This window comes from Magallana gigas, chromosome 8 (assembly GCF_963853765.1).
Source record: "Magallana gigas chromosome 8, xbMagGiga1.1, whole genome shotgun sequence".
NCBI classification, from domain to species: Eukaryota; Metazoa; Mollusca; class Bivalvia; order Ostreida; family Ostreidae; genus Magallana; species Magallana gigas.
The window spans coordinates 27,792,715-27,809,158 of NC_088860.1; the positions used below are offsets into that span (position 1 = coordinate 27,792,715).

Consider the following 16,444-nt stretch of genomic DNA (forward strand, 5'->3'; position numbering starts at 1 on the left):
CATTGTATTGATGGACGGTAACATAACAATGAAGAAGTTTTGCTAGTAAATATATTTTACTTGCATCTACTGAGTGTACACTAACTCAATATGTGAAGGAAAATATGCAGAAAAGGAAATCATTTTCTTACCAATGAAAGAAACACTAAAACAAATATATCGAGTAAACACAAGAATTATCTCCTTATATATACATTCAGTTATCCCCTTATGTTTGCATTTGAAATCTGCGACGTTCAATTTTCTATGAATACACTTTGCTAATTCATGCGCCATGAGCACAGACACGTGTTTTGAGTATATTTATTTTTGTGAGATTAAATGAAACTTTAAATCTTACATAACCACTTTGAAATCTACTATTGAAAAACAGTCATTAATATATAGATACTCTTTAATAAAAAACATTTTTCTCCACAGTATTTCTGGCACTATATCATTTGTCGCGGAAGCTAACTAGAAAACATGTTAATATGGCTGTTCCATGTATGTTTCATATCCCTGTCTAAGAGCGCAAATAATGGCATTATAGCGGCGATACATAATATTTCATACAAATAGACATCAGTATGCATTGATTGCTTAATTTTGGATGTCCTATGACACACCAAGCGTTGCAGACAAAATATCAAACCGCGCTAACGCGCGGTATTCAGTTAGTCTGCACCGCTTGGTGTGTCATAGACTGACGACATCCAAAATTAAGCATTCAATGCAACATGTGCAATGTATAATATAACAATGATAGTTTAATATGTGTGAAATGCATACGAATTAAAGCCTAATTAATTCACCTGAACTTTCCAATTACGTATTTCAGTTGAAACTAATCATTCAACATTCACAAAAAGAAAACTGTTATTTAAAAAAAAAGAATAATAAATTCATCATCTTCTGATCTATCAATCATAATCTTTGATTCTTATATTTATGAACAGGTTTTTATATTCAAAAAATTCATGATTGTCATTATGAAACAAGAGTATTTATGCAATTGATTCTTCAATCATATGGTTAATATAACATTACACTGGAAAACTATTTGTCTCGCCCCAACTAATGATAAAGTAATGGAGAAAGCTAATATAAAGGCTTTTTCTGTTGTCTTATCATATCAAAATCAAAGAGCAAAACAAATTTGTATGATGTACATGTAAAAAAAAAACCTCATTGGTTTAAAAGGTTTTAAAGTAATTTTTATTATTTCTTCTATTTCATCTTTTTTTTCTTATACTAGTACTTTCTTTAGCGGTTTTTATTTGTTAACAAGTTATATTTTTCAATGATTTCACATAATATGATACATCTATCATAGTAGCATTTCATTTCACTCATTCATTTTTTAATACGACCAAACTTGATCACAGCCTATCGGTACAAGTAAACGCCATCACGCATTTTAAGGAAGGAGTCTTTTCACGTTTTCGACTTGTCAAACGTAAATTTGATTTATTGTTCATTAAATCAAGATGAAAGGAAATTAAAATAGTATATTTTTCTTTCTTTTTTACTATCATACGACTTGGCATACAAAAATGTAATCAATGTTTAGAATGGAACAAGGACTATATTTTTGGCGTAATATTGGCGTAGGAAAATATCACATGTTGCGCAATTCAGAATTGCTGCAGATTATATATATATAATGAGTCTGTTTTAGCATTTTAAAAACAATAACAATAATGTTGGATTTTTTTTTACTAATGTGAACTAATAATATGATACTTGGGTTTCAGAATGTGTTTTTAAAATATGATTTGCCTATCAAATAACATTTTTATTAGCTTTTTAAAGCGCCAATTCTATACATTGATTTTTGTGAAAAAATCACTAAAATCAGTTTTTCTCTCTTATGAAACGGTCAATATATTAGCTTTTCTGTCAATATATATCTTTGTATAAAGTCTTCATAATACATAAAAATTAGAAATATTTTATTATTGGAAGCATAAAAAAATAATCAAAATTTCTTCAAAATTTAAGAAAATTAGAGGAAATGCGGGCTAAGCAATATCAATTTTAGTATAAATATTTATTCCAATTTAGTAGTATAAGCTGATAGACACTCTCATGGTCTATGATTTCATTGAAGATTTGAATCTTCAAATCTTAAACAAATGTCTACAGAACTATAAAGAGCTACACTTATTTTTATCACTCTTTACGCTGAGGAAAAAGGTAGTGACCTTGACCTGACCTTTATCCGAAAACAAAAAGGTCAAATTTAATTAAACTGATAGAATCATTAAGTAATATGATCCGTTTGACTGTGTCAAAATTTCATGCATTTCTTATTATAAGAAGTATGTTTGATAATAAAAAGACTCCTTCCTTAAGAAACATTTATTATTGTAAAATCAAATGAAATGTTCAAACTTACATATCCAAATTGATATGTACTTTTGAAATAATAATCGTTAAATCATATCTATTTTTTGTAAAAAAAAATTTCTCGACTGAGTTTCTGGCATTATATTTCTCGCGGAAGCCAACTTTATAACATGTTAATATGGCTGCATGTTCCATCTTTTATTGATATCCCTGACTAAGATCGTATATAATTGCTTTAAAGCGACGATACACAAGTATTTCGTAAAAAAAATAATATCACTATGAATAAGAATAAAAACGTTGAATACTTATTCTTGGATATCCTATAACACACCAGGCCATGCAAACAAACTATCGTTCAGCGGTCTTTAATCTGACTGCAATGTGTGGAAATGTCCAGCCGGGTTGTTATAAGACCGACGATATCCAATTCAACGCTTAAAGTTTTGTTTAGCTCTGTAAATGATATTGCACCAGTAAAGGATTTCAATGGTTTAAAACATTGTTTAAATTAACAACGCTAACTTAAAGATGAACATGATATTCCAAAACATCTGAACCTACCATTTAATGCCAAGTTTGCATACTCTAACGATTTATTTCAGTATAGAATAGTCACTACTCTGGGTGGTTTACGTCGGTACTAAGCGAACGTTGCACTATATAAAACGCATGCAAGTAATCTGCTTGTATCTTAAGTTTGCTTTTTTCTCTCTTAAAGCAAGTATCTTACTGTTTGTTTTCATTTCTTTCCTCTGTTTGTCTCTCTGGCTCTTAATCAGCTTGATACATGCATTAAAAAACACTGCTTGACAATGTGTTGAAGGCAGTTTGAAAAGTTTACGGAATTCAGGGACAACATCGCTCCAGAGCGTGAACACAATAGGGCTGCCTAAGAGTTTCACGTTGGAGAGCAATTCAGGTGTAAAATCATGCAGTACTAAAATAACTTACTAATAATATCAAACGGTGTTTTCTTTTTCAGTGCAAAATATTCTGATGGCATTTCTACGATCACATGAACGCATTATATATCAACTTTTGCTGTTCGGATGGCCAAAAGGTGTATAAAACGAAAAAATGAATTCTCCAAAAACGTAATAAGAAAGCTTTAATTCTCTTTATCCTCTTTGCCAGCAATAATGTTAGATCCCATTCAAAATTATTTTTTAAAAATTGTTTTATGAGTTATTTCTCTCTATAGGTTTAAATTTTCAGAAATAAGTTCATAATAACCTTTTTTGGACAAACAATTGTCCACACTTCAAAAGACACCAACTGACAGTGGTTTGGGCATTTGTATCGCTATGTTTACATGTTCGAACCTTGTACGAGCGGGCTCTGCAGACATTGAACTGTGTTGCCCTTAAAGATACAAATATGACCAGGGCGGGGTTAACAATAAGTGTGTTCGAAAACAGTTTCTATTGTTGTCTTCTTTTTATTAGATAAGAAGTTCCTGTAGTTAGATAAAATCAAATGCACGCAGCCCATAACAACAACAGAAAAAAAAGAAAAAATACATCAAAATAAACTTGATCATATGTCATATGGTAAAATTCAGCTGCACTTACGGAAGTCTTCTCTCAGACAATATAGAAAAAAAAACCCAACAAAACATCTACATAGAAATCGAATATCGTTACGCAAAAAAACTTCATAATTATTAATTATTGCGTCATCCAACAAAGATTATACCTCTTCTTCTTGGAGTCCTGTTTTTAATATTGTCCATGAACCTGTTCATGTTGTTCCTCCCCTTGTTAATCAGACGACGTAGTAACCCAGGACGTTTATTACTGTTTTCCTGAGGTGGCGGCCTGTTCACCGGGGCTTCCTTGGCTACACCCAAGTTGCGTCGAGTATTCGGCCGGTTGAAAGAAGGCCTTCTCCTTCGGTTGTTCCTTCGCTTTGAATTTCCTGGTCTCCTAGGTTTGTTTTTCCTCTTGTTGTTGGCTTTCTCCTTGGCTAACTTTTTCTCCAGTTCTTTGAGTCTCCTCTCTTGTTCTAGTTTTTCTCGTCTTAGCCTCTCCACTTCCTGTATCCGTTTCTCCTCCGCAATCAACCACGGATCAAGCCCCGATCCTGGAACCACATCCCCGGGTCTTAGCTGGCCCACATGTGGAGGTGTTTCCGGCACTAACAGCCCGGAACTTCCGTAATACCTTGTATCCGTTATGCCTTTGGATTGCAGGTCGCGTAGACGCCTGTCAATTTCGGCCCGTGTCATTTGAACTTCGCGAGGGACTCCATCGGGTCCTACTTCTGTGAACCACTGGAGATCCTGAACTCCGGGACTAGGATGATCATGGTTATGCGCATGATCATGCTCAGGTCGGAAGTGACTGACCTCAAAACCGCATATATCTGATATAAGAAAAATGTGTGCCCGCTATAATGTCTTGACAGTGTAATTCAAAGGTATGAACACTAGACATCAAAGCTTAACTCAAAGAACGCATTGATTAAAGCCAATAACAGGTAAAATAAATAGATTTCGTCATTTTCTATTAGAAGTTCATATTCATATTTTTTTTACAGAGCTACATTGATACCAATACCTGTTATAAAGTTGATACACAGAATTAAAAGTACCGATCCTACCCTCATGTCGAATTTTTACAGATACAGAAAACTGTGTCGTGTTCGCGGCTTTAAAACTAACAGAGCTACACCTTCAAGGCCTCCATCCATCTTGCCGCCACATCTGTCATTCGTGCTCTTCCTTGTCGAATGAAAACAGTCCTGTATAAGACGCCGTGCATTCAGTGGTTTTTGGCATTGGGTGACGTTAGCATTGTTTACCATCACAATTGACCGGGATGACAACTCTTAGTTTGAAATCACGTAATTGGTTTTTGGGAGCCGAGTAGGTGGATTAGTAAACTGTCCAAGGAAGTCTTTATTTATCAACGTTAGGTACACATTTGAGTGCGTATACATTAAATAATTCGTTATTTATGCATGTGCTATGGAGTGCAACCATAGAACTTCAATACAGAATCCACGTTTAGATTATTGACTAATCGTGAGGTTTTGTGCTCCTAACGAGAGGTCACAAAAATACTTTATCCTGCAAGCACATGATTTTTTTTAATAGCCCGCCCTAAAGATTTCCGACGCCGTGTCTATCTGTCTGTCTGTCGCGGGCGACCAACTACAAATGGTTATCACGCTGAATGATAGAACATCTAATGTGTCAATAACAGAAAATAAAATTTTAATGGACACAAATGGCTGTATGACCTTAACGGTCGCCTTTTTAAAACTGATTCAAAAGAGGATTCACAAAACGACAATTTATTAATAATATTGCATAGCAAATTAATATAAAAAGTATGCACACAATAACTGAAAACACAAGTTAGTATTTGGTTATTACTGCGACTACTGAGTAACTTACATGTACTGACCACATTTGAAAAAAATAACCCGTTGATATTATCATTGCATTTACTGAACAATTTAAGAATATTTTGCGATTTCAATTTCTGCGGATTTTTCATACCCGCAAAATACCGCGGAAAATGAACAACCAAAGAAATTTTATAGTTCGCAATTTTTGGTAATTATCTGTTCATGATGAATATTCATCTACTCTAAAAGTAAATTTTAAAATCCAGAACATCAGAGGCTCTTGATTCTGCGAAAATAAGAATGAAATATGATTACCAAAAATTAACTCAGTATGTAAGAACTATTCAAGTTATGGGCAAATAAATGAGTAAAAAAATGAATGAAGGGTGAGATATTGGGGAGGGGATAAGGTGATATCGTATTTTTAAACTAAATTTAAATTACTCTTTTTAAAAAAGAATTGTTCCATATTCATTATATGACCAATAGACAACACATCCCAATAAACGCATACCAGAAGCACTGATCCAAGATGAGGAATTCCTTAATTTCCATAGAGGTCTCTTTGCTCATCTGCCTAAAAAGTATATAAAAAACAAATTCTAGCATAAATGCATATATACTTTTTATGACCAGCAGACACTCTATGTATGACTGTTTCAGTCACCATGATACTCATCATTATTTCTTAGGTTGTAGTCCTATTTATTTGGAACAAGAATTCTCAATTAAGAAATAAACAGCAAGTTTAAAAGTTCATCAGGATATTAACTTGGTGGACACGTTACCAAATCCTGTGAAGCCCGAAGGGCTTCTTAGAAGGTTTGATCAGGTATTAACCAAATTCATATCCCGGTGAACTTTTTTGATGCTGTTCATTACTTATATTTAAATTTGAAAAAGGCAAATCGTTTGGAATTGTTAAAATTACGGAGATTTTATGTTTACAATTATCCAACCGATAAGTGATAAGCACGTGCTTTGATCATTGTGACGCCATAAAAAAGTTCACACAGATTTGAACGTTTTCGCTATTCTAAAGGTTTATATAAGGAAACATATTTGCAAATGTAAATATATAATTTTAAGAAATCACACTACTTTTAAAACGTGATTGATGCTTTGAATACCAAGGTTTTTTATTTGAAAATTCTTCTTTACTTTTTATTTTCTCTCTCTCTCTCTCTCTCTCTCTCTCTCTCTCTCTCTCTCTCTCTCTCTCTCTCTCTCTCTCTCTCTCTCTCTCTCTCCAGTGATGTACAACACTTCTGAATATTCATGATTCAAAAGTAAAATGCAAATATTTCTTTTGATAGTCCATCTTCGCTCTTGTGTCAAGCAATCTATCTGTATTCGTTATTACTTGTTTGTATTTGCTATTTTTATAGGAAACAAGCAAAAAATAGTTTGCCATTAATCAGTGAGATGTACTTTAGAACACAAATTTATGCTCCAATTTTTTTAATTTGTTATTCAAGAACGATACCAATTCTAATGCTTTTTGTGGTATTATTGTCGATATAATTTTGAAATTTTTATATTAATCAAAGCATCACTCGGATTCGAGTAGGTTTGGTCTGTTTGTTTTTATATTCATTACACATCAATCTAATGGAGAAGAGTGGAAATTAGTGGAAATTTTTAATAAATATGAAAAAAAAATTCAGCTACTGCAATGATGCATCTCCTTAGATGGTAAACTATCCCCCCCCCCCCCCCGATGATATAAAATCAACGGACAACAGTGTTAGCAGTCCACGCCGTACATGGACCACAATACGTTTCTTGATAACGTCAACCAATTTTTATTCACGTGTGAACATTTTTTGCAATGATTGCTGGAGCCTCGTCGGTGCATGTATTTCTCCCCGTAAACAAATCATCAAATATTATCGTTTTACTAACAGTTTGCTTGTCGGGCCGTGCTAAAATTTTGTATGCCGATTATTATATTCCTCACCGATTGGTTGTTTGATTTCAATGGTATGAATGCTAATTTACATATCAAACACAGAACCCAGAAACGCACTGACCAATGACATTACATGTACATGATGCACCCCTGCGAATGTTATTGTCATTCAAATTTTAGACCACGTGGTTTTATTTGACCCTTTCAGTTTCGCAGTAAAAATCGTACCTCGTGTATAAAGTCTATTTCACAGTACATGTATCTAGGTTCTTAATATAGTAGACAAATATAAAATCTAGAGGTTTATTGATTTTAAACTTTATCTTCATTAATTGGTGAATAAAATGTGTTCTAGAAATAAATGTGACTATACAAAAATTAGTTTTTTTGTCTGCTGTTGCAACAACTAACATGCTTAAAAGAGATCCCTCCTGAGGATTAATTTTCGATCCGCGCCTGACCTAGTAATAACATCAATAGTGAAACAGGCTATACCATTATATGCAGAATGTTCCTTGAAAATGGCTCGATATACTAAGTTTTAATGCAAAACAGACACCCATTATTTTTTTTTTAAACATGGTATTGCACACCACAAGCATCAAACATGGCTATGATTTTATTAAGCAACCCAGTGGTTATATTTTCAACCACTCTACACGTGTTTGAACACGAACGATAACTCTGTTCTGAATATTATCGTTAAATATAAATAACTGCTAGATGGTAAAATAAGACATACATCTTGAAAGCTTTTCCCGTTTTAACATAAATCACAGTAGGATATGATATGAAAAACGACCAGTACTTACGTATTTTGAGAATATTATCCGAACACTTATACTTCCGCTCGAAATTTCACAGGAAGTGAACAAATATTGGTGAAGTCTCGTGAACTTTCATTCGAGCACCTCTGGATTTATTACTTACTTAGCAACGATATAGAAAACATTCCGAACACATTCGCAGGGGTGTGATGTTTTGGTAGTGAATATCAACACGTGGACAATCCAAAGCCTGTTGTTTGTTAAATTTATTTCTTTACGTTTTAACTTCAGTAATATCCAAAGCCTATTGTTTGTTAAATTTATTTCTTTACGTTTTTAACTTCGTTAATATCCGATAGTTTCCTTAATATTTGGTTTACTTCAAGACTGGTTATTTCATACAAGAGCGTTTCCGCTTCCAGTATAGATAGATTTACCGGGGAGTATTCGATTAATGCGACGTTCGTTAAACAAGTAGAAACGGTGGAGGACGTTTATTTCATTTGAATACATTGTCCATCTGTCCATTTCTAGCGTTTTGTTACCGATATGAACATTGATGAAACAGTTTGTAACTGTTAGTACCATATGCAGAAGATCCCGTCATAGAGGTCCGAGTAAAATGGTGTAGGCATACTACTATAAATCACTTATTTCTAGGCATATATATTTAATACATTTAACAAACAACACGCTTTGGACTGTCCACGTGTTGATATTCACTACCCAAAAAATCATGTAATGTCATTGGTCAGTGCATTTCTGGGTTCTGTGCTTGATATGCAAATTAGTACTAACTTCAATGAAATCGAACAACCAATCGATGAGTAATATGATAGTCAGCGTACAAAATTTAAGCACGGCCCGACAAGCAAACTGGCACGCTGTTAGTAAAACGATAATATCTTTGGGAGTTGGATAGCAGAGAAAGCCGGAAGAGCACAGAAAGCAGCTGAAAACGGGAAACAAAGGAAACTTCACAAAGCAAAGCAGCTGACAGGGAAAGGAAACAAGCAAACAGCAGCAGTGACAGCAAAGATGGAGAACTAATGAAAAGTAAAAAAGCAAGACTTGCCAGGTGGAAGGAACACTTTGAGGAAGTACTAAATAGGGAGATTCCAGAAGAATCTCTAGCACTAGAAGAGCAGAGAGAGAGAGAGAGAGAGAGAGAGAGAGGGAGAGAGAGACCCTCTACACAAAAAGTAAGAGCTGCACTGATGGCGTTCAGAAATGGGAAAGCCCTTGGAGCAGATCAGAGAACTGCAGAAATGCTGAAATCAGACCTTGTCCAGACCTGCCAAGAACTCAAATTCACCTTTGACCAAATATGGAAAAAGGAGAAAGTGCCCAAGGAGTGGACCAAGGGACTGATCTACAAAATCACCAAGAAAGACAACTTGCAAGAGTGCGGCAACTGGAAAGGAGCAACATTGCTGCCCCTATCCAGTAAAGTTCTCAGTAGTATCCTCATAAACAGAGTACAAGACGGCGAATACCGCGCATTAAGAGAAAAATAGGCGGGTTTCCGTAAAGTATAGGGACTGCCGACCAGATATTCATCCTATGAAACATCCTGGAGCAGGCCAATGAGTGGAATGCTATTACATATATCCACTTCGTTGATTTCGACAAGGTGTTGGACTCAGTGCACAGAGACAGTCTAATGATCATTAAGAAAAAGTACGGTTTACCAAATAAACTGATCCAAATGGTTACAGCACTATACGAAGAATACAATTCTCTGTCACTGAAGACAATGAGACCAACGCCCCTTTCCCTGTTATGTTTTTTTTGCCGTACCCTGACGAATGTTCTTATGTGTCGCTGTTCTTTGTCTATATCTTCATAATTATGTTGCATTATATTTGTCGTGTGCGCAGGGGCGGATCCAGGATTTGAAGTTAGAGGGGGCGCCAGTTTTAGGCAGGGGTCTTGGGCTGCATTGAGGCCCTCAGTGGGTCCAGAGCAAATCTCAGGGGGCAAACCACCCGGAAGCTTTTTGATTCTAGAGATTTTGTAGGGTAAAATGAAATGTTCAAATTTAGGCTTTTGTGGTGTTTTTTGTGATTTTACATTTAAAAAGTCATAAAATCATTTTTAAAGGTTCTCGTACGTAGGTTTAAAACCTGTCATATCCATCCAAAACCTCTGCCTCGCAGAAATATAAAACATTATCTTCTATTTATTTTTCAAAGGAATGGCTGTAAATTAATCAGTTTAAAAGTCATGTTCAATGGGACGATGTGAATTAAGTTATAAAAGATAACCATGCCGGCTTGTATTATAATAAACATGGAAGAGTCGTTAAAAACACTAGCTATTATAACGAATTGCTCAAAGGAGGGTGATTGGTCTCGTCTGTAGAGAAATCCTATGAGTTTCCAAAAAGTTAATGACTAACTTAAACTTGCAATTTGTACATTTTTTGCCAGAAGAAGTATGGTTCAACTTTATTTTAATTATTTAAGCCCCCCCCCCCCTTCTCCCTGAATCAGCCACGGGTGCGCGTCATGGTCTATTAATTGCGCAACAATATATTTGGTGAAACCTCTTTTGATATTAATTTTTCGCAAGTTATTTTTCAATTGTTTCTATTTTAGAAGGAAATGTTTTTCAGCTAAGAAGTACGTAATTTCAAGTACGTAATTTCAAAACTGGTTTTCATGTTATATGATAATACTGTTGATGGACAATATAATTTTAATTACATAAGCTCCAGTTACATTTTGCAAACTGTTTTAAGGAAAATTAAAAAAAAATATTCTCACTCCAAAATAAAGCCTACACGTAACAGGTTGAAATGCAAATAGAAAAGATATAATTTTACATCAAAAATATATTTAAATAGAGAAACGCCCCGTGTGATCTTAAAAAATAACTTAAATTAATTTTTATATAATATCTGAAAAGCTTTCGATGCTATGAGATTTTTACAGTACATTAAATTTTTAAACGAAAGAATTGGTGCTTATTCTGGACTTATTCTGATTGGTGTGCGGATTAAAAGAACAGTAGACAAGTAATACATTCGCTTATAATGGAGTGTTGATTAGTCTGCGTAGATCATACATTGACCTCATATCATTTCTGAGCGATTGGCTCATCAATCATTCATTCAAAAATCCCTGCCTATAGGATATTTTCTTATCTATATTCTTTTTTATATAATTAATGTAATTTACATATTACGACAAATCCATAATTTGCCAATGATTTTTCGGGCTTTTCTCTACAGACAAAAATCATTCATCTTTGTCTAAAATATAATCGGTATAACAAAGTTTACAAGGAGTAACGAACATCTGGTAGAGCAATACGACAGAGTAACTCAAAACAGAGGACTGATTTTAAATACATAAATACGACGAAATCGAGAATATTTCTACATGTAAAATGCCATATATACATTTTAACATTGGCGCTTCGTGCGGGTATGAAGGTAGCTAGCATTGCAGAAAAAACGTGTAACCCGTGTCAGCGTTATCTTTTAATCATATTTACATTTTTCAGTGTCTTTGTCTATGCAAATGACTACAAATCAATTTTGTAATGTATAGTCCAATGCCTTTCAATATGACTATTTTACTATTAAATCGTAAAATTGCTGAAAAATAATAAGGAATCAATCTTTGAATATTATGACGTGATCAAATATGGTCTGGGGTGATCAAATCTATCATAAAGCCGTTCGGGCTTTATTGGATTTGATCACTCCCGACAGGTTTTGATCACCTCGTTATACTCAAAGATTGATTCCTTAAATCAATTATTTATTATACTCAAAGAATGATTCCTTATTCCTTAAATTGGTTATTCATAAAAAGTGAGTGCAAATACGTAAAATTTAATTATTGTCTATAAGAACGTTACGTAAAAGAATAAGCCAACTTTCCATATACTATTATATGAAGGTTACCATGGAAACTTGAGTTTCTTGAAAGTCTGGTCTGTCCGAACAAATCCTTGGAGTCTGTGCTCTCAATGTTGCTTTAGTTTCGATCGCTCAAGAAATAATCCACGCAAAATCAGCGGCAAATTTACGAAGAAGACATCAATTAACAATGTAAAGATTACTTTTATAGCTACTAGAATTAATTAAAGTTGTCATTCATAAATCTAATCAATGCATCAAGAAAAGCAGTTTACAATGCGTATATTATTAGTTATCCAGGTCCAATCAAGGGTGTTTGGGATTTACCCCGGGTTGTATTCCATACACCCTGAGGCCGCAGGGTAAATAATTTGTCAAAATCCCTATTTCTTAATATTCTATACGTATACATATGAATAAACGATTTTCAGCACAATTCCAATTAATATTAATTTATTTTCAAGTTGCAAAGCACTGGTAAAACAGTGTAATTTTAAAATGTGTATAACATAGGAAATAAATTCGTTGTCCAGGTCCAACCAAGGGTGTACGGGGATTTACCCCGGATTGTATTCAATACTCCATATCTCCGCGAGATATAATAATTGGGGAAAATGAAAGTACGGTATGCAGTTAGGATATTACAAATCTCAGGAGTTGTTCCTAAAGTTTAAATTGTTGACATTTTTAATCAAGAAATTGTTGTCATGTTACCTTAGAATCCCCTGAATTCCCTGATTATTGTATCCAGTTGAACTTAGCAAGATTTAACTAATTATTTATTGTACTTAAAAGGGAATCAAGTATTTCGAGCAAACCCTACACAATTCTTTAAAAAGTGCGTTATATGTAGTAATCGATGATATATTTTGATATAAAATTATTGTAGGTACATATATGTAGTGAGTTTATTCATTCATTCTTTATTTCCTATTTACAGAGATTAGGAAAAGTTAACATTACAATTATATTAAACATATTACCTCAACTTTTTGTATTTATTTATTTATTTATTTATTTATCAATTATTGATAGTTAGTTATTGTTATTGAAGTTTGGGGTTCCCACAAGGGACAAGATATTGAAAAGGTCCACCTTGAGTTTTTACGCTTTGTGCTTGGTGTTCGTAAAAATACAAATACAACTATGTTATATTTCGAGACTGGGCTTCTACCCTTATATCTCATTCGTATATATCGAATGTTTAAGTTCTGGTTTAAATTATTGCAGACAGAAAATTGTATATTAAGAGCTGCTTATGGCTGGTCATATGGTATTTGTGAAAACGAAAAACAAAATTATCAAAGCTGGGCAAAATTCATAAAGGACCAATTATATAATCTGGGACTTGGCTACATGTGGAATGGTGAAAGTAATTTAAACAGTCGTACCGTATTTTTCTACCAATTATTCAGAAAAGACTTAAAGACAACTTTATTCAAACGTTGCATGGCAGGATGCAAATAGAAACAAAATGTTTTATTTACAAGCACTTAGTTGATAATTTTTGCTTACAATATTATTTAGAAAAATCAATACCAAAGTTGTACAAAAAATGTATTTCCAAAATGAGGTTGTCCTTACATAATATGCTTATTGAAACAGGACGACATAAAAATATACCAAGAGACAAAGATTTTGTAAAACTTGTATAACAGACATTGAAGATGAAAATCATTTTATACCTGTATGTCCAATGTACTTAGCATTACGATCAAAGCTTGTAAAAAAGTAATACTGGTGTAAACCATCCATGTACAAATTAATACAGTTACTAAGTGTTAACAATATCATTTAATATTTATTCGTTTGATGAGATATTGGCGCTTCTGATTGGTTGAAAAATTTCTTTGATACCTGCATCAATAAAATTTTCGCCGGATCTACTTTTCTCAACTGTTCTGATCTAACACTATTTATAGAACGGGAATTTCCAAGATAAACACTGTCAACAAAATGTAAAGTTGTGTCTGTTTTATTGTCAGCAAACAAAATACAACTTTATAAACATAAAAACTTGAAAGTTAAACCTTCAAAAATAAACAAAACACATTATTTGATTCACGAAATAGAAAATTAAGCGTCTTCACACGATTTCGTCTGCTTGAGATCAATCAACATTTGCAGCGAGGCTGGCTGTTCCTTTTCCAGGAATATCATAACGAACATATAGGCCTATACACTTTCACGGTAACACTGCTGTTCAAATTTGGTAACAATAAGTTTTAAATTTACACACGTACATGATCGGTCATCAGAATAAGCGTCGTAAAGAAAAGCTATGAGCAATGCATCAACTCCTTCGGCGCATTCCAAGCGGCAGATATACCATTTAAGTACATCACTGGCTATCTAGTCACCACAACATTTACAAAAGTCGCTTATACATACTATTCTTTGTCGACATATCAGCTATTTTCGTCCACGATCGCCTCTTCTTGGATGGTTATGTCCAGTTGCATATTCCAGCGATCTCACATGAAAACTAGTTTTATTACGAGTTTTTCTGCACAGTGAATAATATCACAAGCTATCGCATGTATTTTCCTTTCGTTTTCAATTCAGCCGGTTCAGATTTTAACTCACTATTTGTGTTAAATCCATTAAATTCAGCTCAATAGCTCTGCGTCAGCTGAAAGCGAATCCATTTTGAATATTGTTGCTGTTGTTGTTTTGTATTCATACGCGCCGCTTCATTTACATTATTTACATTTTTGATCAATGACACTTCACATTTTTTAATTTGAAAATGTTTTATTAAATGATAAGAAATGAAGATAATAATTTTTCTATTGATCGACGTATCAAAGAAAAAATTGACCGGAAAACTTTTTCATCAATGCGCTACGCGCATTGATGAAGTTTTCCGGTCATTTTTTTCTTTGATACGTCGATCAATAGAAAAATTATTATCTTCATTTCTTAAATCAAAGAATTGTGTAATTTAGGGAAATTCATTTACAAAGCCCTCACACTCATAATGGTTTGAACTATATTGTGCCATTTGCTGATTTCAATTATTATTACTATCAATATATATATATATATATATATATATATATATATATATATATATATATATATATATATATATATATATATATATATATATATATATATATGTGTGTGTGTGTGTGTGTGTGTGTTATTTTTGTGTGTATCTTTTTCAGTAACCTGTATGTCATTCTCCAAATACAAATTATTCTGTAAACATATGAGTGTATGCAAACTGCAAGATTTGTAAGGACTAATCGTCCATTTTTGCCTATATTTTTGTAATGTTCACCTTGTAAGTGCTATAAGACGTATGACTTTTGCATTTGAATTAAAAAATTGATATTCATTTGTTTTGAGTGGATATTAATTTGCACATAGCTCGATTATAAATTTGAAAATAAGCTATATGTATAAATAATCTCTACACAAAATAATTTAATTTCGATAAATCATTAAATCAATAAATACAATATAAATACAATAAATACAGTTTCATTACCAGAACATCATATTTAATTGGAAGAATGTCCCATACTCCTCACCCTTCCTTCAAAAACATGATTTTTAGCAACTTGGAGTAAACATAACGTACAAGAACGTAAAAGGTAAGGTAAGGAGGAACAGGACGTTGCAGTGTAAAATCATTTGTCAATCATTTTTTTTTTTTGCCTTTTTAAACACATTAAAGAGAAGTAATTTAAACAAATTTTTAAATGATTCCTACTAAAAATCTAATTTGATTTGTATGTTATTTTTTGATTGATTTTGATATATCTTTAGTAACTCTTAACACATATAAATTTTAAATGAAAATCGTTGTTGTAGAAGTGAATTTGGTCCGTCCTCCTTAAGGTGTATGGGTGATCTCCATGTTGTGACCTACTTCCTATCGAAATAAACAATAAAATCAAGCATAATTTTATAAATTTTTTCTAAAAATAAAAAGCGCAATCGGTTGGAGCATTAATTACTGGGTTCAAATCCCGCCAGCCTGGTGGTTTTTCTTTTTTCACTTTTTCAAAAAATTTAAAAACAGAAATTTTGGTCATATATTGTAAAATTTGAAAATTTGCAACCGGTTAAAGTATTTTGAATTTAATGTACTTTTATCCACGTTAATATCGACAGGTGTCCCATACCTACTTTAGTACCGGGCACGTTTTTGAAAGTGGGTGGGGGGAGGACAGACTGACCCCCCCAAAAAATCTT

The 16,444-nt window shown here is 33.2% G+C and overlaps 1 protein-coding gene across 1 annotated transcript; it reads right to left on the minus strand.

The window, feature by feature from the left end:
* Positions 1–3,855: 3,855 nt before the first annotated feature.
* LOC105317059 (uncharacterized) lies at positions 3,856–5,053 on the minus strand. The gene is made up of 2 exons (XM_011413596.4): positions 4,893–5,053; positions 3,856–4,698 (listed from the first exon to the last, which is right to left on the minus strand). Exons 1-2 carry the CDS (start codon positions 4,939–4,941, stop codon positions 4,010–4,012), a joined length of 738 nt encoding a protein of 245 aa, XP_011411898.3. The 5' UTR covers positions 4,942–5,053; the 3' UTR covers positions 3,856–4,009.
* Positions 5,054–16,444: the final 11,391 nt, after the last annotated feature.

Bases quoted from the DNA above. Each gene is read 5' to 3' on its own strand.
- LOC105317059 (XM_011413596.4), bottom strand. From the start codon at position 4,941: ATGAGGGTAGGATCGGTACTTTTAATTCTGTGTATCAACTTTATAACA. The intron at 4,699-4,892 runs GTATTGGTATCA...TTCTTATATCAG, and splicing joins GTGTATCAACTTTATAACAG to ATATATGCGGTTTTGAGGTC.